Source organism: Notolabrus celidotus, chromosome 4 (genome assembly GCF_009762535.1).
Source record: "Notolabrus celidotus isolate fNotCel1 chromosome 4, fNotCel1.pri, whole genome shotgun sequence".
Taxonomy (NCBI): domain Eukaryota; kingdom Metazoa; phylum Chordata; class Actinopteri; order Labriformes; family Labridae; genus Notolabrus; species Notolabrus celidotus.
Window position 1 is genome coordinate 20,897,351 of NC_048275.1, and position 26,392 is coordinate 20,923,742.

At 39.2% G+C, this 26,392-nt stretch overlaps 2 protein-coding genes across 2 annotated transcripts in view; one reads left to right on the top strand and one right to left on the bottom strand.

The window, feature by feature from the left end:
• The window catches only part of ugp2b (UDP-glucose pyrophosphorylase 2b), a 39,166-nt gene extending 32,142 nt beyond the window's left edge, over window positions 1–7,024 (top strand). Inside the window, 4 exon segments of the mRNA XM_034682308.1 lie at window positions 2,316–2,482; window positions 2,484–2,556; window positions 3,013–3,117; window positions 4,864–7,024. Coding sequence (XP_034538199.1) covers window positions 2,316–2,482; window positions 2,484–2,556; window positions 3,013–3,117; window positions 4,864–4,971 — 453 coding nt within the window. The 3' untranslated portion in view covers window positions 4,972–7,024.
• An 8,762-nt stretch (window positions 7,025–15,786) lies between these two features.
• Window positions 15,787–26,392, bottom strand: part of peli1b (pellino E3 ubiquitin protein ligase 1b) — a 50,505-nt gene continuing 39,899 nt past the window's right edge. Inside the window, 4 exon segments of the mRNA XM_034682281.1 lie at window positions 15,787–16,565; window positions 16,568–16,674; window positions 23,926–24,116; window positions 24,292–24,489. Coding sequence (XP_034538172.1) covers window positions 16,099–16,565; window positions 16,568–16,674; window positions 23,926–24,116; window positions 24,292–24,489 — 963 coding nt within the window. The 3' untranslated portion in view covers window positions 15,787–16,098.

The window sequence follows — 26,392 nt, forward strand, 5'->3', positions numbered from 1 at the left end:
GTGTGCGTGTGTGTGTGTGTGTGTGGTTTGTTTCTGGATGACAGAAGAGAGAGAAAGACAATGATGAACATAAGGTTAATTTCTCACATTCCACCTCCAAGGATAGATACAATTGTAACTCATGAAGAAGAAAAGTGTCTTAGCTCTCACTCAAGTTTAAACTTGGTTTTCACACTGTTATTGTTTAGAGTTCAATGCATGGAAAGAAATTGAGTTACTTGAATTCACATGAATAGGTTTAAAATAATAGTTGTTTTTTCTGGTGAGGGTTAGCATTATTTTTGAGCCCCATGTCTTCTCTGCACATTTGTATTCTTTATTGCTCTCCCTTGCTCTCTGTAATAGAGAAGCCTTGTTAAAAAAAATACATCGGACTTGATGTGACGTGATGTTATTTTGGTTGTCCTCACTCTGAGGCACGATGCTCTGCCTCTGATCCCCCCCTGCAGTGGAGGAGCACTGCCTCTGGGTATGCAAATCTGCCACCAGCATAACAAATTCTCTGCTGAACCTTGGCCTTGTGCTTGATTATTTCTTTTCTTGGCACTATTTGTAATTTACCAGCCCTAAGCTACAGAATCGTGTGACATAGCAACTGTTATATAACTGGTGGTATCTGACAGAGCTGTGTGGCTTTACATAAGTGTGTGGTCCCATTTAGGCAAGAGTGCACCGCTAAACCTGCAGAGTCAAAGAGATCTGTTCATGTTGTACAATACTGTAGCTCCATGAAGTTAAAACTGTGTGCACTCCTGTTTCAAAGAGGCACTTAAGATAAAAGCCTCAATGAAGAGGTGAGTGTGACATAACACCCTCTGATAGTCATCCTGTGACCTGTGACCTGTTATTACTTGTTATGTCATTGAGATCCTCCTGGGAGACCTGTGAGAGTCTAATTTTAGCTCATAGTATTCACCTCTGTGGTTTCAGGAACTCTTATCACCTTCAACTTTAAGAGTCTGCAGCCAAGCTAGCAGCTATTTAGACTGTGCCGAGACAGAGTGACCATTTATGACAACATGCTGATGTGTATGGGGCGCCGTTTGTAAAGTTGTGCACACTGAAATAACAGCAACAAATTTCCACATTTAGCTCCAAAATGTCATAACAATGTAGAGTGAATTTTTAAAAGTCACTTTTTTTTATTTCTGATTTTCTCACATTTAATTTTGTTGTGAAAAATATTCAGTTAAAATCATTGTTAAATCCAAAAGCTAAATATAAATCCAAATACTAAATATAAATCTAAATGTTAAATACATCGAAATGTTAAATGTTAAATCTAAATGTTAATTGTTAAATCTAAATGTTAAATCTAAATGTTGCTCCGCGATCTAAATATTTAGCTGATATGTGGCAGTGTGAATTTGCATATCAGCTAAATATTTAGGATGGCAGAGTAACATTTAACATTTATATTTATATTATATTTTATATTTATATTTTATATTTTATATTTATTTTTATTATATTTATATTATATTTATATTCATATTTTAAATTTAGATTATCGTTGAACATTTAGATTTATCGTTGAACATTTAGATTTAGATTTAGCATTTGAATTTAACAAAATATATTTTTCACAACAAAATTGATTTTTGCCATCCTAAATATTTAGCTGATATGCAAATTCACACTGCCACATATCAGCTAGATATTTAGGATCCCGGAGCAACATTTAGATTTAACATTTAACATTTAGATTTAACATTTAACCTTTAACATTTAATTTATATTTAACATTTAGATTTATGTTAAGCATTTGGATTTAACAATGATTTTAACTGAAGATATTTTCACAAGAAAATTAAATGTGAAGAAGATCACAAATATTCCTCTAAATGTGATTAAAAATTCACTCTACATTTTAGGATGTTTTGGAGCTAAATGTGGAGAGATAGATGTGTTGCTAGTATAATGTTTACCATTCACCATCCTGATTTAGCCTTTTTTAAGCAGTAACATAAATACCACAAGCTGAGGGTGATGGAAAGCTAAGGTTTTCTTGGATCCAGAGCCCCCGTGTACAAAATGTTCATGGCAGTCCATGCAATAGAGATTTCTGAGAGGACTAAAGACTTGAACCAAGAGATGGACACCAACCACTACAGCCTGAAACTGTTAACATTGCTTCCAGATAATGCCAGACTGTGTAATTTCAAGAAAAACAAACCTTCTTTCAATTTGTTTAGCCTATAGGAAGAAAGAAGAGACAGCACAATGACTTCCTCTTGGGGACATGTATCATTACACCAAATTTTTCCCTCACTAACCAAACGTCCTCACTTCTTTTTCTGTGTCCCTGTCATCAGACAATCGATGGCGGTCAGAATGTCATCCAGCTAGAGACGGCCGTCGGCGCTGCCATCAAATGCTTCGACAATGCCCTGGGCATCAATGTACCTCGCAGCCGCTTCCTGCCTGTCAAGACCACATCAGACCTGCTGCTGGTCATGTCCAACCTGTACAGCCTGGACGCCGTCGCTCACCATGAGCCCCAAGAGAGAGTTTCCGACAACGCCACACGTCAAACTGGGCAGCTCCTTCAATCAGGTAACTGTAACATATGGGACACTCTGTTCTGATTTATTGGGACTTCTTCAACAGCATCCTTAGCTAAACATAAAAAGTGACACAGCTTAATGAGAGGAAAATACGTTTATTTCCCTTTGTCTTACCTGAGGTGAAGGAGTTGAATCTAATGGTGGTCAGTGACATCATCTCAAAGCATCAAGATGTTTTTTACAAAACTACAAAAGCAATGTGTCTTTGGAAGAAAAACTCCATTTGCAACAATCATCCTCTCATTCTGTGTGATAGGGGGTTCACTCTTCCAAATCAGATGTTTTAGCTATATTTGGTGCGTTAGATTTATTGTAATGTATTGTAATTCAGTAGATTTAAGAGTCAAAGGTCTAACAGGGCTGAATTAATTTGAATATCTTTCAAATGCTCCCTCACAAGCAGTGGTTTGTTTATAAAACTCCTCTTGTGTCGCTCTGTTTTCAGGTTCAGGAGTATCTGACTCGCTTCGAGAGCATCCCCGACATGCTGGAGCTAGACCACCTGACTGTGTCTGGAGACGTCACCTTAGGGAAAAACGTTTCTCTCAAGGTAAACATGTTTAATTAAGTATCTCTTAATAATAAATGAACACCAGAAACAAAGCAGCAGTGTTTCAATTAGTGTGACATAGAATCTGTTTTTTAAAGGAAAAGAGGGAACAAATAGCTCTCAGCAATAATACAGAAGTCTGTTCAGTTAGGCATGATAGCCCAGGAAGATCCCTGCATTATTAAGTCTGACGTCCACACTGATGGTACAAGATGCTCCAGGAGCACTTTGTGTAAAAATAAAAATAAAAAGAGCAAGAAATTTTAAAGAAAAGTAGGAAGTGAAAGATTGTCATTTTTTTGTACAGGAAGTTTAACCCTGAGAGACTGTAACCTGGTTTCCCTCTAGGTCATGTACTCTTGGACCTGGGAAAGTACCAAAATACTGAACTGAAGCAAACAATACTTTTAGGGGGTGGAAGTTGTATAAAGACGTACTTCAATGACTGTAAAAATTTGCTATGATTGTGTTAAATTCTTAAGACAGGGATAAACACTAACACAAAGTTAGTTGAATATAATTATTATACTAGTTAAACAAAATCACACAACCTTACTTCTCATCGGTTATAAAGATACAGCTGCTGTCTTTCTGTGATGTCACACAATGATTAAAAATATGAAATGCAGGCTATAAAAGAAACATGACATTCATAAATAGTAAATAATAATAGGGGTATTAAACAAGGTCCCTTTTAAAACCACTTCATCTATAAACTCTTCACTATTTATCATTTGAAACAAATTGAAGTGGAAATATTTTTAGATTTAGTGAAGTTGAGTCATGAATCATGCAGAGCAGTGATCTTAGAGAGAGGTGACTACAGCAGGTTTAGCCTGTAGAAGTTTGGCTTGATTAACTGAGGATTTCTTTATCTTTCAATGAAACAACACTATTTACCTTGTTTATCATGTATCATTATATCATAACAATATCACTATTATTACATTACCAGGATTTAAGTCTTGTTAGAAAGTTAAACTCATGCAAGAAGTACCTGATATATTATTGAAATGAGTAGTAACTGAGTGCTGCCTCACAAACAAAGTGAATAAAACCGACTGATATGCTAAATTGATAAGCTAGCTCTTTTATAGCAAGAGTTTATGTTACTGAATGAAGCAGAAGTGTCTGGGAGTGTACTTGAAGTTTTATTCATGTCCATATTTAATTTTAATTTAATTTTGCATGCGTTTGCCAAATTACACACACAGATTTAATCTGGTTATTTGGCTTAAATTGTCTGTTGTTCTCCTTTCTTTGAGAACTTTTATTTTTTAAATAGGGAAACTGTAACGGTTGTTTGGGTCAGTAACTGGCATAATAGTCTTTAAAATAAAAAAACAAAAATTGGTGATAAAATGTCATTTTATTTGAATGATAGTTTATTTTTGCCATATCGCCCACTTCTATTCACACAGAAAATCAAGAACCCCTTTTCTGACTTTTGCTTTTATACTTTGTCTTGTAACAGACTTAAAATGTAGCCCATTTATACATAAAAATTAGATAACATGTGAGTGGGAGTGAAATTACAGATTTTCTCAGCATCCAGGGTATATGTTATTAGTCATTCCTAAGTTTCAACAAGGACGCACTGCGTTGAAGTCTCTGTAAGTCAGTGGCCCTGCTGGCAGGAGGCTGCCATTGATTTATAGCTTTAATTAAATCCTGGTGTGAAAGTGTCTTCCCCTCGTCCTCTCTCTCTGACAACATAACCAACCTCATCGCTCTTCCTCCTTGTAGGGCACCGTCATCATCATCGCCAACCACGGAGATCGGATTGATATTCCAGCTGGCTCCATGCTGGAAAACAAAATTGTATCTGGCAACCTCCGCATCATGGACCACTAACGCATTGATATAACACAAACAAAACACACACACACATCCTCATCATGTCGCCCATTTGGCTTTATCCCAGTCATGTGACCTGTTTGTCATGTTTCTCTGACACCAACAGATTGTGAAAGGAATTGTTTATTTCCCTCAAGGCGGTGTGGAGTGTGTGATTTCATGTGCAGTTCCACTGTGCCGAGGATACTTGGGACTGTTTAAACTGGGATATACTGCCCTCTACAGGCTAGTAGGATAGTTATATGATTAAACATGTATGAGTATTAATAACGAGCCATACTTAGCTATCACTTGAAATATTGAGCTGTATCCATGATTAGATTCTAGTTTTTATTCTTCTTTTCGTTACTGCAGTGATTTTGTTTCTGCAACCAGTAAAGACAACCCTGAATACACGCGACGTAGACGGGGGCACAATCATTACACTGATCAGATTTACTGGGAGACTAATGGGGCTACATATCTCAGAACATCCTGGATGATTTTAATCATCTTCTTCGTCCTTACAGCACTGTTAGTACAATCACATAGCGTACTTATATAGAAATATTAAGTTATGATTTTTTTTTTGTAATGGAAGAGTTTGGACCATTTAATTCAAGCACATAAACCACACGTGGTTCCACGATTCAGCTTTTACAAATTATGATTAACAGAATGAAATGACCTAAATAATGTGCTACTATATTTCATGTGATATTTAATTCATCATTAGGGCTGGAGTGTTCAAGAAAGAAAATACAAAAGATTCAACCCTTCACCAAACCGTCCTGAAAAAGTGCTTGAAGGACAGAACATCTTTTATCTATGTTACACATTATTCATTGTTGATAGCTTGTGAATGATGATTGATGAGTAATTGACTTCAACTTTTTTTTTCCTGGGTTTCAAATCTGTGCAGAAAAACTGAGTTCAAGTTTCCCCTCAGAAAGTAGAAATAGAGCAGGAAGTTCTCACTGAGTTGGCCGTGGATAAAAAAACAGGTGTACCATTAAAAGAAAAAAGCAACAAAGGGCTTCAAGCTGCGAAAGAATCCACTGTAACTTCTGAAAACTACTCTGCTGAGAGCGGTGAGAATGAATGAAAGCATTCAAGATTCAGGCTGGAAAACCAAAACCAGGAGCCTAAAGACTCTAAAAGCTCAGAGGAGCTGAGGGGAAGTGCACAGTCTGTTAACAATTAGATATCCTGCTGTAAATGTGAGTGACGCCTCCTCGTACAAAGTGTCATTGGATCTATTTTAAATCTAAGAATATTAAAAAGTAAAAGCTTTAAGTCACAACATTAATAGTGTATAATAACTTTGTGGAATCATATAGAAACTAAGTTTGAGTAGAAGTATGTGAAGTATGTGCTGGTAATCAAATGGTGAAATTCTTCCAAAGCGACTATGACATCCACATAAAACATGATACACCATGTTTCTGCTGGGGGTGTTTATGACTCCAGTGTCCCTTGAGTTTGTGCCATAGAGGAGAAACTAACATTTTACCCATGTGATGCCTGAACCACCTCTGTCTCTGCCTTTTGACCTCAATCCCATTGTGAAATTCCTGAACGAAGTCTGTAATCATCCATACCCAGGCTTGATCAAAATGCCATGAAATCTCATTTAATAGCTGAAAACTGTGTTATTTTAGAGTAACAGCCTTTACTAGTGATGCAGGTGATGAAAAATATCAACTATGTTGTGCATTATCTTTGTTTTGATCCAGTTTGTTTGCTCACATTGTGACCTTAATGTTGTATGAAACCTCATGCCTCCACGACCTTTACAAATGTCCTCTCTGTCCATCCTGTCACTCAGAATTAACTCTTCACACAAACCAACAGAATTGTTTTACACCTTCAGTCACACACGTTAACAGATTCAGACAATAAACATTGTTGGAACATGTACACAAAGTTAAAGTGTGAGAATACTTGAGACGGGTCTAACGTGCAGACCGGACAACTGAAAGCAATAAATGTTAATCTGTTACAGCGATGAGGTCTCAGCCCAGCCCAGTTCTGTCACCTCAGAGCTGAATAAAGTGCAATATGAAATAAACATGTCTGCTGTTCTTCTGCTGTGTTTAGACACCATGAATCAATCAACAATAATCCAAGATCTGGAAATCTATTTAGTGACACCCAGCATGTTCATACTGCATATCTCCAAAACTTTAACACAGTGTGTTTACAAAATGCTCCTATAGCTTATAGACTGATTTGTTTTACAGGTAGATGTTCTTCCTGCATGGCCCTTGGCATGCCGCACCTCCACCGGTGCCTTTTTTTGGTTAGCTGCAGAGTCATCAGCTGGGGACCACCGCTCATAGATGTTACGTCCCTTAGCCCAGAACATCTCCTGGTGGCGAGGCAGTGAACAGGGACGTCTCCCTGACACTCCCTGCAGCTAACCTTCTTCAGGAGCTGCTTGCCTATGACCCATAGACATTAGATAGGTCCAGCCATATGAGATGCAGGTCCTCCTTCTTAGCAGACTGGATCTGTTCCCAAATCATCAGCACACGCTCCCCACAGCCTGGGAAACCAGGGACCCCGGCCTTCTGGCAGCCAGTGTCAGTGTAGTGTTCTCCATTAGGTAGGTGGTGATCCTTCTTGCCTTGACAGAAAAGATATAGGCTATAGCTTATAGACTGAGATATTTACTAATCAAGGGAATACATGTATCTGCATGAAAATTTAAACCAACTTCCACAAGTGAAACACAAAATACATTGATACCACCATTACGTTTATGGATAATGTATTGTAAGCAGGTTGTTAAGGTAAACTAGAACCATGAAAAGGTGAGCAGGTGCTTGATTAGATGGGGTTCCTGGGCTATAACAATCCTCTCACTTTAGATGGTCCTGCTCATTACAAAGCAACTTAATAGAGAAATTATTATACTTCAAATATTGATTTGGAGAAAAAAAAGTATTGGTTAAAAATGATTAGCCGATCTTTCTCTCAAGTTTGAACTGCGTCCATAGTTCTTTTAACTCTGCAGCCTTCTAAAAATAAGCTCTGTTTCCAGTTCCACTGATGGTGAGATAAAACAAGATTAACAGGGCAGCATGTATCAGCGCTGCACATGATTGAGTTTTTCTGTTTTGTCATGGTTGGAGTCTGTGACATCAGTCCTTAAACTCTATCGTGTCCCATACCACGTTCAATTAGGTGTTTTTTCGTTCACCATCAAAAGTTTTGGTGATTTTACACACAGTGTATAACAGCCGTGTTCAATTAGCCCGCGGGCCACATGCGTCCCGAAAGCAACTGCAGAGTGATTGTGACTTGGGTCCGACAAGAAAAACATCTTTTATTAACACTGACAAGTGCTGCTCTTTTGTTCTGTTTATGCCCTTTTGGATGTAAGTAAGTAAGTAAGTAAGTAATTTTATTTAGTATAGCACCTTTCATAGAATAAAATCACTAAGTGCTTCACAGGAATATATTCAAAAATGAAATCAGAAAACATTAAAATGAAAATCATGAAACATTAAAATGAAATCATAAAACAGTAAAAGAAGCAGACAATAGCATAATTAAAACATTAGTCTGTACAAGTTGATTCGAAGGCCTGTTTAAATAAATTTGTCTTTAAAAGTTTTTTAAAAGTGATAACAGAGACAGCTAACTGACTTTTACGTCTCCCCTTTATATACGCACTGAAACTGAAAGCTGAGCAATACATACATATTCAATGCCACACCTCCTGTGCTGAAAGAGATGTTCTAGAAAAATACTCAACATTATTTACCTTTATCAGCTGAAGAATCTGGAAAGGCCATACTGGGGCAGCGCTGGAATGAGGCCTTTATAATGTTCCCGGAAAGTTCCTTAAAGTGACGCACATCTCAAACCTCCACAAAACAATAAGGGATGTCTTCTTATGATCAAAAAGTGCTGCGGGTCAAAATGTCATACATAACCTCAGTAAGTTACACACACGTTCACATTGCGACACTGTTCCCATGGTCCCTCGTTGGTTAAATAAGACAGTCTTGATGAGTATTTAATGAAAACCTTACATGGGTCTAAATTGGTCATATAATTATGACTCTACATGTCTTTAGGGGGACATTCAATTATGGCATCATACAGAGAGATTCAGGACTATTAAAGAATGTTTTCATATGGTTCCTTGTTGTTATATAAGACAGTGAAGCTGGTCACTTGATCCAAACGTTTATATAAGAGTTGTCTGTCATATAACATTCCCTGTTTGACTTCAGGGGGATATTTAACTCACACTGACACATCTGAACAAGGACATGCGGCATGAAGACAAAATGTTCCCATATGGTCCCCTGTTGTTCTTATGAAAAAGTTTAATGGAGGACTTATTCAGAAGATTCCCACATGTGGTTGTTTTTTAATTATCTTACCCTCAAGAATGAAGAGGGGACTTTCCATTTTGTTTGTTTTAAGTATTTTCACATTGCAACATCAGAGGGAGGACATTTATGATGTTACCTTATGGTCATGTTTTGTTCATATGACACACTTATTCAAAGACTGAGTCATATCCTTTATGGGTCTAAGGTAGTCCAATAATAATGATACCTGTTTGACTTTAGAGACCCTCTAATGGATACCATCATACCCATAGATGTAGTTTTATGTAATACCAATTCTTGATTTCATTATTATTTTTTGTATCAGATAGAAGTGTACATAGTGTGTATACATCTGTAATAGTTGCCATATTTTATTTTATTTTATTTTATTCTATTTTACCTTTATCATTGCTATTATTATTGTTATTATATTTTTAACTATGTTAGTACATTGTTGTATTCCCCTGTCCCGTGTTGTAAGCTGCAGTACCAAAAGAATTTCCCCCAATGGGGGATCAGTAAACTATATCTTATCTTATCTTGTCTTATCCTGTCATCATTTCAGTGTTCACTGTTCAAATCAGTCTGTGTGTGATGAACACTGAGCACACCCAAGGTGCTGGGACTTCTAAGTAAATGCATCAAGTCTGAAGAATGAACACAAACCAGTTTTTCATACAGGAGATTTCCTGTAAAAGATTACAAGATGTTTACACTTGTTTTTGTCTTTATTGGATAGGACAGCTGAAGGGTGACAGAAAATGTTGGGAGTAGAGAGAGGGAAGATGTGCTTCAAATAGTCAAATCTGGGAGTCAATTTAGCAACCTCTGGGGCAAGGACTTTAGCCTTTGTATATATGGTGTGCATGTAAACCACTAGGCCAACAGGGCCCTGAGTGTCTTATCTTTAGTGCAAAATGTGGATGATCAGGAAATGAACAGAAAACTAACCTTGAAGGACCAATCAGCTACAATAATTACCCCATCAGGCGTGTATTTGTGGTGACCTCACATCAGGTGTCTTCAGAAACCTGTTCAGAAAAAAAACAAAAAAACACAAGTTGTAGAAGAAGTCATGTTGTTTCAGTGATACAGTGCCCCCAGCTGAAGAGCAAACTCAAGTCTTCCTGCTTGATGTCTGAAAGAGAGAGTTCAGGAGACTTTGCTTTAAGTTGCTCTAGTCAGTTATTTCAGAAATGTGCAGTTAGGGCAGCAGTAGCACCTGTATAACATACAAGTCAGCACAGACTGGTGTTGGTTGTTGAGATTAGGGGTGTATTTAGAATAAATCTCATTATTGATTAATCTGCCTTAGTTCTGCTTATGTCTTCTGGTCCATATAAAACCTGAAAACTGTAAAATCACCAGTGATGTGGTTTCCCCTGGGGTCGAAGATGGTTGTCCATCATTAACTGTGTCATCACCCTATTAAAATAATTGCCTAAGCCATTTTTTGACAAAAATGAGTTTTTGGCCTAAATCATCTCTTGATGATTCTGGCCACCTCTGGTGAAACCGCCTTAATCCTTAGTTGAAAGGATTATGCTCTATATGCCCTATAGGACAATGGCCTATGTCAAGAGGGTGACTTGGACCATTTTATTCTTGTCCTAAGTCCAAATTTTTGATTCTTTAGGATAAATGTCTGAGTGGGATGCACTGCAACAGAGGGTACAGGTGCCAAGTGAACCGATGGCATGGATCAGAGTGTTCCAGCATGCTCTGCCAATCAAAGAGGGAAGTTCCAGGACCTTCAGTCCATGAAACATGTGATGCCCGTAGAGTGTCATCACTTCTTTGACAATTTGCCACATAGTTAGGCAAATCGAGATGACCAAGAATGAAGATTCAGGGGATAAACTGAATAGTACTGGGATAGGTACAAAAACTCAGCAAAGAAGAGCCGGACAAGTGAGGAGAGGGCATGCCTCCTCAGCGTTTGATTGACCTCACATTTTCAAGTTAGGTTAGAGTTATTTCAGTTTTGAGTTGGCACTATGGAACGAAAGGGCAGTTTAAGCCAGGTTTAAAGTTGCCTAAGTCACACTAGAATGTTCGAAAATTGGCCTAAGTCACTTTATTCTTTAATGTTACATATTGACACACAACGTTTTATTTACAGTGTCTCACAAAAGTGAGTACACCCCTCACATTTCTGCAAATATTTAATTATATCTTTTCATGAGACAACTCTGAAGAAATGACACTTTGATATAATGTAAGTAGTCAGTGTACAGCTTGTATAACAGTGTAAATTTACTGTCCCCTCAAAATAACTCAACACCCAGCCATTAATGTCTAAACCACCGGCAACAAAAGTGAGTACACCCTGAAGTGAAAATGTCCAAATTGGGCCCAAAGTGTCAATATTTTGTGTGGCCACCATTATTTTCCAGCGCTGCCTTAACCCTCTTGGGCATGGAGTTCACCAGAGCTTCACAGGTTGCCACTGGAATCCTCTTCCACTCCTCCATGACGACATCACAGAGCTGGGGATGTTAGAGACCTTGCGCTCCTCCACCTTCTGGAGACATGCTTGGCCACTCCATCACCTTCACCCTCAGCTTCTTTAGCAAGGCAGTGGCCGTCTTGTGGATGTGTTTGGGGTCGTTATCATGTTGGAATACCGCCCTGTGGCCCAGTTTCTGAAGGGAGGGGATCATGCTCTGCTTCAGTATGTCACAGTACATGTTGGCATTCATGGTTCCCAACTGTAGCTCCCCAGTGCTGGCAGGACCCATGCAACCCCAGACCATGACACTCCCACCACCATGCTTGACTGTAGGCAAGACACACTTGTCTTTGTACTCCTCACCTGGTTGCCCCAACACGCTTAACACCCTCTGAACCAAATAAGTTTATCTTGGTCTCATCAGACCACAAGACATGGTTCCAGTAATCCATGTCCTTAGTCTGCTGTCTTTAGCAAATTGTTGGCGGGCTTATTTGTGCATCTGCTTTAGAAGAAATGTGAGGGGTGTACTCACTTCTGTGAGATACTGTATGTCAACAGTCATCCACTGTCAAGGCCTTTTTGATTGAAATATAATAATACATATCATATGCTCTACATTTGGTATGTTTTTTTGTGTTTTCCAAAAAACTTAAAAAAATTACATAGGCCATTATTTTAATATGGTGATGGTGTAAAAGTCTTGTGTGTTTTGGGGGCTTTAAATGAGTGTTCCTTGAGGTCTAACAAATGTGTTAAAACTTGTTTGTCCGCATCAAATACGACCAAACAATCACACGTCATGGTTGTCACTGACTTAAACTGCAAAACCAAAATGTGATTCTTTTTCTAATTTAAGGCTGATGTAAAATAAAACTCTGCACACAGTGGGATGTCACTTTTTTACACTTTATTGTTTAAAGTTGTTACAAAAAGTGTTTGCTGGAAACATTCTTTGCTTTCGCCTTTACAAGCACGAGGAGACTCCAAACAGGAGAAAGAAGATGAAGAGAAGGAGTGAGTGATAGGGTGGAGGGAGGCAACACGAGACACACTGATGGATGAATGCGTAAAAAAAACCACAGGGTTGAGATAACAGTACAGAGAGAGTGAAGCCCTTACTCACACACTGAATCCACAGAAACAAAACTACACTGGGTAAAATAGATTGAGGATACAAATCTTATGTTCAGGATATCCTTTTTTACTTTTGAGTTATCCTCAGAAGACCTTACAGTTTGTGTGTGCGTGTGTGTGTGTGTGTGTGTGTGTTTGAGTGTGTAGATTTGACACAGGTCATTGTTTTTCTCCCTGAGGCGAGTTGGTGTGTTGCAGTCAGAATACAGGGGGGACACGATCCTTGACTGGAAAAATAAACACGTACAATCATAGCTTAACATAAATTACAATCTCTCCTCTCACACACAAAAACACCACGTTTAATGCCTAAGGATGCTTGATGTGTATTAAGAACAGGTGAGGGAAGTTTTCTACAGTTGGAGTGTGTCTCGTTCTTCCTACACTGACTGTGGCTGCAGGACTGATGCTGCAGATGTGTTATGAGTCTGGTCACGTTTGTGCTTTTACAAATATCAGGACTGTTTCTTTCTGCACTCTTTAGTCAACCGTGAGTGGTTATGTCCATGGATACTAGATTATTAATTCTGAAACCTGGGCATCTTCTGATATTCTGATATTTGAAAGAGTAGGCTATACAACGCTCACTCTTAAGGTTCATTTAGTGTGTATGTCTTTTTGCTTTCCATACATATCACACGATGTTCCTAAGCAAATGGAGTTTGATGTAGAACGCTTGCATCCTCAGACTTCTGATTCAGTTGATTGAGGCAGATGTCTGTCTAACATGAGTCTGGTTCAGCTCGATGTTCTGCCTGTTCATATGAAGTTTGTCCTTGCGCTGTACCTTGCTAAATACTGCGAAGTGCAGGTGGATTATATGAGATAATATAGAGTCCTGTCTGTAAAGATGGGACTGGATCTTGTCATGTCTTGATGTTGAGTCTTTTCCTAATAACTGAAACAGTACGGCCTAGAGCTGTTATGTTTGTAAAAGCGTCTTGAGATAACGTTGTTGTGAGTTTGTCGCTATATAATAAAGATTGATTCTTCATTCAAGGCTTCCTGTTTGTAAAAGCACAAATTCAAATGAAGCCTTGATGAGTAGGCACACAAACAATAGAGAGAAATTTGTAGATGCCAGCTTGTGTGTTTGTGTGCATCAAACCTGAGTCAAACAGCTACAGTTGTGTTTTGTTGCTCATGAAATAGATGAGACTTCCTGCATGTAACAGCTCAGGTGAGAGAACAGCTCCTCTTCCGCTGAAACAACGTGCCCATCCTCATTTGATATGGCGTCACTGAAAAATCAGAAAGCTGAAGGGTGCAGGATGTCAGCCCTTTTCTTTTCTTTTTTTAGGCGTGTCAACCTCTATTGAACACCAAGCTGGAGATGAATTTTTTTTTAGTTTAACAGTCATGAAGCTGTTTTAAGTTGTCAAAAGTTATCTTTAATTTGTCAGCTCAATGTAAAGATTAATACTGGTCAGAATTAGGGTTGAAAAATTCCGAGACTTATCAAAAGTTGGAAACTTTCCATGGGAATTTATGGGAATACACCAGGAATTTACTAAATTGAAGGTTGGCTCTTAATAGGGAACTTAAATATAGTTGGGGGAAAAACATATTTTAGCTTTAATCCTGACTAAAACAACCAGATGTCATACAAGTACAGTTGAATATCTATGCTATTCCTCAATCACATGCACATAGCACACTGCTTACTGCAGGGCTATTGAGGCCACACCCCCTACATGCACTTTTATTTGCATGTTGAAAAGGACTTTTGGGGGGAGAGGGGCTCTTTTCATTTAACATTTTGAATGGGACTTGTTGGGATTAAATTTTTTAAATTTTTGAATAGGTCAGCTCGGGGGGGATGAGTAATATTTAACTCAACATTCATATTTTTGTTCTTCAATGAAAGAATTGATTGTCAATAAGATATTTAACACTTGATAAAGTTCTAAATCTGTTTTAATTGTATTATATTGGATGGATGTCTGCTTATAACAAAACACATATTTGTGCTTGGATATGATACCTTTCCGTTAAATTCCCAGTTCATTCCCATAAATTCCAATTTGGGAATATTTCCCAAAATTCCCCAGCTTAACTTCCACTGGAAATTTACCGAAAACCTTTCCACCCCGTTGCAACCTAGTCAGAATACTGAATATGGTTAAATAATGCTAGTGGTTTTGCTCTCAATGTGCAGGTGAGACCAAAACATCACATACAGTTAGAATAATCCTGACGCCATGCATACTGTTCTGGTGACGTATCAGTCATATAAATACTCATATTTGTACGGTTACTTCCCTTCCACTTTAAAGACATTTAAGCATTTAGACCTGGTCTGTGTGTCAGTCTGTGTGTCTGATGTGTGTGACAGTGGCTACATAGCTGCGTATCATGGCTAATCAGTGATCAAGAAAAGACTCACTCACCCACAGAATCGTGCCACTCGGACATTTAAAGGGAGGGAGCAGTCACTCAGGCTGTCCTGAGCGTCGCACAGACGAGCCTGGAAGACTCAGTTTCCCATAATGCTTTAGGAGGTGTTTGTTCCAAATCTATTGCTTTGAATGCGAAAGGCTTGGTCGTGATGCAGAATGAGAGAGAGAGGTAAGTGGAGGGTGAACAGTGATGTGGGGGGGGGGGGGGGGGGGGGGTGGGGGGTCGGCAGGGTATAAATACAGCAAACAGATCTGAGAGGTGAACATGAGAGAAGAGACAGAACAAAACCCTCAGAACACACCGAGAACTGATCTCTGAATTAATAATATACTGGATTTCTCAAATTAAAATGCTAAATAGTTTGCAGTATCTGACAGATAAAGGATAAAGCGATGGTTCCTGGGCCATAAATAAACCTCTTTGTTTTAAATTAGCTCTAAGAGATGTACACAGATGTATATTGCAACAATAAACCTGAACAGAAACCGTAAGTTTGCGCTACGGTACGTTATTATTTTTGAAAATACTGTTGTTCAAAGTTCTTTCCAAGAAACAAACGAAAGGTTTACCCAGCAGTGTTCTTTGTTTGGTTTTTGTGTCTCTGGTTTCACATGAAAATATAGAAATCTTTGTTGTCATTCATGAAAAAGCAATACAAAGGTCACTTAAATATGAGAAAGAGACAAAAGGTCCAGAAAACAGTTCTTTTTTTTCTTAACTGAAGAGGAAAGAAAACAAATCTGGGGAGCTCCCAGGTTCATTGCAGGTCCAAACAAAAGAAAACTCTGTTTCACGCAAAGGATGCTAGTCCACAGGTCCCTGGAAGATGAGTCTGACAAAGCCCTGCTCCCCGCTCAGCTGCTGGGCGCAGAACGGGCAGGCGGCGTGGAAGGTGGGTGTGTCCTGTGGCAGCGGGATCTGACTCCAGAAGGCAGCTGTCTTGTCAGAACAAACATGGCCGCAGGATGAATGCATGAGTGGGCGGGGGCGGCGTCTACATAGAACCCTGCCATCGCAGCCCAGCCACAGCGGCACGTACGGCCCTTTCGTGCTGCACATGGGACACTCGCGGAGCCGTCCCTCGCGACCCTCCCTCTCCTCCCGGTGGTTGCCCCAGTTGTGGTAGCCGTGCACGTGCCCGCACTGGAGGTAGACCCAGGGCTGCTTCTCGTCCGGTGTGTCCTTGCGACGCATAGAGGGGAAGGCCAGCGTGTTGAAGCCCACTGGGCACTGGGGGCGGGCTGCATTGATCTCCTGCCGAAGTGCCTCCAATGTTTGAGAGTGGGAGTGCGTGAGAGACCTTCAGCTGTACGCCACAGGAGGGTCGCACCGCAGAGGTCTATGAGGGAGCCGTCAACCAGCTCTTGACTCTCAGTGTCCCACCTGGAACAGAGAGAGGGTACAGGGGTAAGAGACTATACACAACAATGATACATAAATACAGACGGTATTCCACCATATCAAACCAGATACAGAGCCACATCCTGGACTTTATCATGATTTCTTCAGTGTGATATTTCCACATATTATGGCTAGAGTCCTTTCATTTTATGGAGAACAGGAGCATCATGACCTGTCACAACAAACTAAAAAAACTTCATGATGCTGTGAAACAGAACCAGGAGATCACAAAGGTCAGGACAAATCAAACCCAGTGGGGACCATGAGAGTGGGTTATAACATTTCAGATCAAATCTATCTACTGTAATATTTGTTGTGACACTGCGTGACTGACCACCCCACTCTGCCTGGAGCCCCACTGCTGGCTGAGCTAAAAATAACTCTAATACATACAGTGACTTTTCAGATTATTAGTATGTTTCAGCCTTGTGTGTGTCAGCTAACTACAAATCAGTACTACCATGTTAGGCTTAGGGATGCACGATATTGGATTTTCTGCTGATATCCGATATATTGATAAAATCCGATTACCAATACCGATATTTTTTTCTGCACACCTAATTGCATTTTTTATGTATTATATTTATTTCTTGTGCAAAATAAGAAAAATACATAATACTTAAAACTGCATATTTATTTATGACAATTGCTTTCAAACTAAATTCATACAAAAAGATACATCCTACTTAAAACTTGGATGATGCTCTCCCTGAGACAATCATAACAAAACACACAACCAGGGCAAATTTGGCCAATTTAACATTTAACATAGTAAGTAAACCTGACCTCTGTTCACAGGGAACATGTGGAAAGTGCGACTGTACAGCAATTAACCCAAATTAAATAAAATGGTTTACTCTTTGACAGTAAATGTGCCTAAATGAGTCAGCTACATGTACCTTACAGACTGCTGCTTAAATTCAAATTTAAATTCAAACATGAGCCCAACACGTGTGCAGCAGCCCATTATTTTATCCGTTAAGTATATCGGCGGATATTGGCGTGTTGGCCGATATCCGATAGTTCATTTTCAAGCCAATATCGTCCGATACCGATAATGTGCTGATAATATCGTGCATCCCTAGTTAGGGTAACAAAAATAATGTTGCAACTTATTTTGTTTTAGCTTATCAATCACACAATTTTTTATCACGTCTTCAAGTGTACAAATTATTTTATTTTCTAGTTTTGTTCAAAAAACTGTCTAAACCCAACAACATTTTCTACAATTCTACAATTTCATTAAGCAGACGCTTTTGTCCAAAGCGACGTACAACACAAGCAAGAATTTAGACTGGAGGGAAAAACCTTAGTAAGTGCGACAAAGTGCTTCAAGTTGATTGGCCACAGGTTCTGCCATCTAGTGCCAGAAGAAGTGCCAGGGTTTTTTTTTTTTTACAATATCGTTCACATTCAACAGCATTCAATATTCAGTGCTAAATATTCAATAAGAGCTGGGTTGTGAACCTTCTGATTCATCCCTGAGGAAAAGAGGAGAAGGGTCAGGTTAAGTGCCTAAGTGTTCCCTGAACAGTTGAGTCTTCAGATTCCTGAGTTGTTACTTTGGTGATAACCATTTTGGAACACTGTTATGTATCTCTATGAACTGGAAGCAATTTTTTTGTTTATTTGGTTGTTTATGTTTGTTTGTTTGTTTGTTTATCTTTCTCTCTGCTAATACTTATCTGTACCATTTGTTTGTTTAATTGAGTGTGTTTCAGTTAGTATTGTATGGTGCTCTGTTTTCAACATAGTTGACTTTGTAAAATAGAAAAAATATAAGTAGAAAGGGACTCTGTGGAGTGTAAGGAGTTATGTAATTCATTCCACCAGTTGGGAACAACTGAGGAGAAGAGTCTAGCTACAGATTTAGAGCCATGCTGGCAAATTTAGCAGTTAATTTTTCATGTCTTACAAAGTTCTCCAAATATTCCTTCTTTTTCCACCTCATACTGTTCTGGCTTCCTGTCCTCTGTGTAACCTCCGAACCCTCTCACACAGTGCATGCTGAGACAAGCTCATCCCCCATCACGTCACTGAGCAGGACCAGCAGTTTAAACAGTGTGTGTTTGCTGTACTCATTGAGCACAGTAGGAGGCAGTGTAACACTTTTTCTCTTTTCACTCGTCCTTCAGAGAGATGTGTCATTCAGGCACTGACAGATGGGGTCAAGATGACTTGAAGAAACGAAAAGAACATCGATGGGAGGGGGGGTGGGGGCTGGGACAGAAAGCTGGTGGAAAACTTAGTCAAGTGGTGCCTTGAGGCTAGGTCGGATCGGACAGAGAGGGAAATTCCAGGTTTAGATAACCAGAGGACAAGAGGGAGGGACAGAGAAGTGAGGATGAAGAAGGGGAAAAAATACACTACTTTTAAAAATGATACACATATAAGGCGAGAGAAAGCTTCAAGGGATATTGGTGAGGTCACTCATGTTAACTCTGCCAGTGAGGTCACTTCCTGCCATGAGTTGATTTGTCCTCCTGGTGACAGTTTTTAACCTTCATTTATCCCTGGAAAGGTTCACTGAGCGCACGTGTGCTCTACATGTCAGCAATGCCCTTTTTCACACACTCACACACACACACACACACACACACACACACACACACACACACACACACATACACACACACACACACACACACACACACATCTGCCTAGAGAAAACAGATTCCTTCTACTGTTGTTCAACACGCTGCTCGGCTGAAATGGAAAGAGTTGAGTGTCTTGTTCTTGTTCAAGGGAAACAAATGTTTTTTTTGTTTTTTCACTCCTGTTCAGATTTTTCCCTGCTGTTTCAAACAGAACCTTCTCTGTCACAAGTCTGCTCCTCTAATCAATAGCAGAAAGGACTGAAGTTATGAAACTGTGTTGGATCAATAAATTACCACACTTAATTTGAATAACAAGAGCGCTCTGGGTGATTCAGTCCATGTAAACATCCACTAGCTCGCAGCCTCGACACAGCTATAATTTAATTACAAAGAAGTGAATCATTTATCGGTACAAAGAGGATTTATTAACACAGCAGGAGCTCACAAACTAAACTCGGCTCATTTATTATACTTCACGAAAGCCCTTGCAGTGTGTGTGTGTGTGTGTGTGTGTGTGTGTGGTGTGTGTGTGTGTGTGTGTGTGTGTGTGTGTGTGTGTGTGTGTGTATGTGTATGTGTGTGTGTGTGTGTGTGTGTGTGAACTGTACTATAAGATATTTCTAATTACTTTGCCTTCAACCTTGTGTCAAACTGCAGAAGGGCAACCAGCTGCCCTGCTGGCAAGCTGAGTGACTCTCTCCGAAGACAGAAATGAGGCTGCACATGATTCATAATCTTTCCTCCCAAAGAATACTGAACATGAGCAGCTGTTTGCAGCTTTAGAGTCATCAGAAAAATCCTCCTCAATATGACATTAACTGATCTTTTCTTTATTAGGTGACATATTTTCTGACTCCTGAACATTTTAGGACAATGCAGTGAAAGGGAAATGTCTCAAACAACAGATTCTAGACAACAAAATGCATTCAACATTCCACCTCAGGTACTTGTTAACACACATGCACAGTATTCAGCCCTGGTGGCTTTATGGGAAACTTGCTGAGACGACTCTTTCCCTCCTGCTCAATCAGAGAGTCCTTCAGCTGTTAACCTGCATGAATGCAGGGCAGTTATCCAATTTGGAGAGCTGTGTGCTTGCAACAGCAGAGAAGGGAGGGTGCATTACTTGAGATTACAAAGCTCAGAGAGTTTGTCTGTTATTATAAAAGTCCAACGCAGGGGTCGAGCCGGCGACCCCTGCGAAGAGGACTATAGCCTCTGTATGTGGGGTGCTTAGACCGCTAGGCCACCAGCGCCCCCTATTTGTTACTTTTTATCATAAAGCATAATGGGACCATGGTTCAAGGTGATTTTGTGCTCAAAACACAGTTGATTAAACCTGTAATCCGTGTAATCTGTAATTGCTTCCCTCGTATTTATGCAATTTTATTCATTTAAAAAATACTGCTCTGTGACCCAGTCACAAAACTTGCTTTTGCTTTCAGTCGCCATAGTGCGCTTTGAAATGGGTAAAAAGAGTTTTTGATATGCTGCTCCTGCAGCCTGGAACCTGTTGCAAGAGAACCTGGGTTTGAGTGAGCTTGTCTCTTTAAATGTTTTTAAAGCAAACTGAAGGCTCTTGAGGAAGATGCTTCAGTTTGTAGATGCTTTGACTGAAGACTTTTGTTCTGAAACCCATGATATGTTGTAATGTTTTAGAATGATGTGTTGTTTGTCTGTAACTTTTTGGAATGTGCTGCTGCTGATCTTGGCTAGGACACGCTTGAAAAATAGATTTTTAATCTCAATTTGGTTTTCTCCTGGTTAAATAAAATAAAATAAAATAAAATAAAAATAAAATAAAATAATCCCAAAAGGTTAAGTGAAAACAAGAGGGCCAACATGAAAGCAACAGAAAATTAAATAGTATTTCTTCATATCATTTTTTTTTTTTAAGAAGCACACTCGTTATTTGAATTATGAGGCAATTCCGAATTATTATGCAGTTAAACTGTAATTTTATGCGGACTTAAAGATCTTTTTTCCTTTCGCAACTCAAAATGTTCAGTTCACTTTTAATATGTTTGTATCATCCTCTTTATTTGGAAAGGATAGGACAGTGGATAGAGCAGGAAACCAGGAGAGAGAGTAGAGGAGTTAGGTTTGAGAAGGGGGCCACAGGCTGGATTCTGGAATCAAACCCTGGCTGCCCGCTACATCGGTGCGCGTCTAAACCACTAAGCTAAATCTAAGCCCACTGTTCAATTATTTCTAATTCAATTCTGGGTTGTTTTCTCAACATTGCACACTTGTTTTAACATAATCCTTAAAGAAGTATCTCAATTCAACAAATCATCTCTGTGACGGCCCAATATCACCCAACAACAAGAGGCTTAACTGAGTGGTCTCCACTTGAATGTGCGTTCAGCATGGCAATAAAAGCCCATCATACTCCATCATCCTTTCCCATAGCCCTCTATCTAAATTGTCAATCAGCAGTGAAATAATGAGTGGTTTCTAAAGAGGTGTTTCATGCACACTCAGTTAACTCTGGAGATGCTAAAGGGCAGGTGGAGATAAGAGAGCCGTTAATTAACGCTGCGCTGGAGACACTTGAAAACAGGTGGGACAGCAGATAAAGACACAGCTTAATGTTTGTGAGGATGCGCTGGCTGTGTGCTGCTGTGTGATGATGTGAACAATGTGGGAGGTAAGACAGTGGGGACAGAAAAGAGAGGACCTTTTTAACACGCCATTAACAACATGATAAATGCCACAGGTGGCCACCCTGATGAGACGGAAGGAGTGTCATGATTGGCTAAAGGGGCTCTGATGTCAGTGTGAGGATCCCCTTACAAGGTCCTTTTACACACCGCTCTGACAGCCAGAACTGTCGCCATGGAGACGGCTTCTGGATAACCTCCTGGTGATGTTAAGCCCTGACTGGCCCCCTCCCCGCTGCCTGAGTGACAGTGTCGGGAGAGAGAGTGTGAGAGTGTGAGAAGTAGAGAGTGAAAGGATGGTTGGAGTGGAGTGAGAATGAGCTTTAATGGAGTTTGATTCTGACTTCCAGCTCAGTGTTTAGCTGTAAGGCATAAAACTTCACTAGACCGCAGCAAACAGTGCAGAGAGATGATAAGCAACAAGATGCTGAACGCAGTGAAGCATTAGACAGCTACACATCATTGAATCTCCTGTGAGGAGTTTTTAGTTGTTTGTGAAACAGACTGAAATGAATCCTGATGACTCAACATGACCTACAAAGCAAACTGATCATCAGCATAAAGATCAACTATTTATATACAGTTTCATTTTATGCCTGACGCCGCTGTCAGGGCGTAGGTGTCAGGCAAAGTGATTTTTTTGCTGCCGCGACAGACTTTATTTCTGTTTTCTCAATATAAAAAAGATTCTCAATGAGCAGTGGTGGACAGTAACAGAGTAAATTTACTTGTGTACTGACCTTAAGGTACATTTTTGAGTACCTGTACTTTTATTGAGTATTATTTTTTGGGGATACTTGTTACTTTTACTCCACTACATTCAGAAGACACTTATTGTACTTATTACTCCACTACGTTTCTATCAGTGCTCTAGTTACTCACTACTTTTGCTTTGAAGTCAGCTCATGAATTTCCTTCTCTTTTCTGAAGACTGATCCTAAGACAGTAAATGTGTTTGTGTAGTTGTGTTTGTCTCAGTGGTTTAGTCGTACCTGTATATCGTGCGTCTCCACGGTTGAACGTGGAGCAAACACAGAGCAATTTTCACTCAGATCAGGCAATTCAAGTAGAGGTGGTAATGATGGCTATAATTCTCCACCTGAGCACCCATGTCCATATCTTCAGCCTGTGTTAGAGGTTTTTGACATGAAGAATGATACGTATCGTTTGAAATGTTCTCCCTGTTTCCCACTCTGCCCAAACATACAAAAATTCACTGTCCAACCTGAGAATGCGTGTTGAGCTACGTAACATTTGTTTATTCCAGATGAACATTTCAAACTAAATTGTCTGTGCTTGGAGTAACTTAGTGTCTGTTTTTATTCCATGGTGTAGTTTTTAGAGCTTTCAAGTTATGGTTCTAAATAAACATAATGTAACAGAATGTACTTCTATGTATGCATTTATGTATTGTGAAAATACGTTTTGAGATATTTTAAAAAGTACTTTGAGTACTTAAGTATTTTTAAGAGCAAGTACTTCAGTACTTTAACTCAAGTAATAATTTGACAGAGCAACTTTCACTTGTATTGGAGTAATATTTGACCAGGAGTATCTATACTTTGACTTAAGTAATGAAGCTGTGTACTTTGTCCACCACTGTTAATGAGTGGTATGTTTGAGCATAGATTAAGATAGGTGAGATCTGATGTTAAAAAACACATCATACACATGTTAGACAAAATTAGCAAAGAGATCAGAGGGGCCTTGACCACAGGAGGCGCCTAAATCAACACAAACCAAACCAAAGTTCTTTAAAACCAAGCTTTAAAAAGGTTCAACAGCTCTCACCTTTAAAACCCCCACAAGCACAGTTCTTTTCCAAAGCAGCAGAGTAAATCCAAAAATACTCTGTGAACAAAGCCTGACTGTGAATCTAGCAGCCTTTCAGTTGTTAGAGCTCTGTTTGGAGTGTTGTTTGAGAGCATATTGAAGGCACTTTGATTCCTCTGTGGTTTGAATCTTTCCTCACCATCTTTCCACGTTGCTGCGCCGAACGGGTTTCCCGCAGGGTGAAGACATTGCCACAGACTGAGATCTCCCTCCAGACCCCAGGTTTTGAGTCCTGGGTGAAGCCGTTTCGAGGATGCATCACCAACACGCCGTTAGTGGTCAGCCCGTCCATCTGAGCATCAGGCGTCTTCCATTTAGCAGCTTTCTCCTGAGAAAAACAAACACATGGGACGGTGTGATGAGGACAGGGACATTCAAACATCTTCAGTGTTGCAGGAAGTGTTGGAGTTATTGTCTTCCTGCCTTCATGATGTTTGTTTCTCGTAGAACGTTTTTACACTTGTCTTCATGTGTGTCTAGCGTAGGATGAAAAAACAGCTCACCCCTAGGAAGATGTTTTTGGAGGAGTCGAAACCTGCGGCGTAGATGCGTGCTGTGTAAGGTGGCGTGCGCTGGCACTTGATGCGGCAGGCGAAGCGGGAGATGGTGCTCTGGACCGACTGGGTGTCAGTGTTGCTCTGGCTGCCTGCCACAGTGTCTGTCACTACAAAGTCTATGGGACTCTCTGTTGATCGACCGATCTGGTGGAGAGAGAAAGAAATGTGTTGTTGATTTATTCCCACCAGAGAAGAAGCTTTACAGAGGATAATAACAAAAACACAGTTGAAACGAATCAAACGTGTATTCTGATGCATGTACGCAGATGACTTTGGGGAAAAGTTTTCTGCTGGTTCACATGGATTTCTTCTTTTATGAAACCCATAATAACCTTGAGGACATTCTGCAGTATGATGATGGTACTTTAATGCCCCTGACAGCTAACTTCACCGCCACTATAATCACAGTACAGACAGGACCTCAGGGTGTTAGTACTGTAATCAAGCAAAGAACAAAAAGACTTAGGATAAACACTGAACAAACTGCTGTTTGAACAATCCTTTGTGGACCGAGATGTTAACATTTTAAGTAAATCAAGTGTCTTATATACAATTATTCATTTTAAAATTGATAACATTGCAATAATACATTATTAGATTATCAAGCGTTTCCAAACTCTGGACTCCTTTTTCTTTTTTTAGAAAGATATTTTTTATTTCTTACAGTCAAAGTAAATTATTTGTGCTCAGTTATTATTATGATTATTTTTTTTACATTTTATGCAAATAAAGGAAGTAAAGACACAAAAAATATATAAATTATAATGGAATTGGAATTCACAGTTAGAAAATAAATAAGTCAAAAATCTAATAATAATAATAGCAATAATAAGAATACTAAATAAAGAGGATAAGAGCAGGAAAAAAAGTGTGTAGTCTAACTTCAAAGTGAAAATTAAAGAGAAAGTGAACAACTATAACAACAATGAAATACAAAACAAAATAAAAATTAGAAAACAGAAACAACTACATATGCTCCCCACCCAACCCTGGTTTGGTTCTCATTACATACTATTCATACACATTTATTTGTTGTCAAAAGTACAATTATTTATTTTATTTTTTTCCTTTTAAATTCTGGACTTGAACATTATGTTATTTTGTATCATACTGTTCTGTCAATCATATTGTACTTTTTTTTTTTTTAACTCTGGACTCCTTAATACAAAATTAAGACAACTATAATGACGCTTAAATAATAACTCTCTGAGTTTTGAAGCCAAAGTTCCCATGTTTGGGGGCATTAAGAGCTGCTTATAAAAAAGATAATAATGTTTGTCAATACATTCCTTTAAAGAAGCAATTTAAGAGTTTTGTAAAATTAGCTATCAGCAACATTTGTTTGCAGTTTATCCATGGATTTCATGTCAGCAACTTATAAGGCAAGTCCCAATTTGTGGATTTAAAAACATCCAATAAAAATTGTTTTTTTGAGTGTGACTAACATGCCTTATTCCTCCAACATATTTCAGATATGTATCAAACAAGAGGGCCGGTGAAAAGATATAACAGGAAGGATGTAAGAAGATACAAGAAAGGTTGTTTCAAAATGGGAATGAAAATTAACTTTCAATCAGAATCACAAATAAATGGGGCGCTGGTGGCCTAGTGGTCTAAGTGCCCCACGGATAGAGGCTATAGTCCTCATTGCAGAGGTCGCCGGTCGACCATTTGCTGCATGCCTTCCCCAACTCTCTACTCCCCATATCCTTCCTGACACTTTCTGTCTCTCTTCAGCTGTCCTATCAATAAAGGCAAAAAAGCCCCAAAATATACCTTAAAAAAAATATATATATATATATATATATATATATATATATATATATGAATCACAAATAAAAGTAACATTTGATGACATGCAACTAACTTGAGGGCAACACAGTCAAATAAATAAACTGCCCTTTTGTCCTCCTTCACTTACCTTAAAATGCCTCACAGATTTAGCAAACCTCTGCTTTAATACATGCAGTACTTCAAGCTCTATGACTAAACCCTATGTAAACCATATGGGCGGGTGCAGCAGCAGCAGAGTGGAAAAAATAAGGAC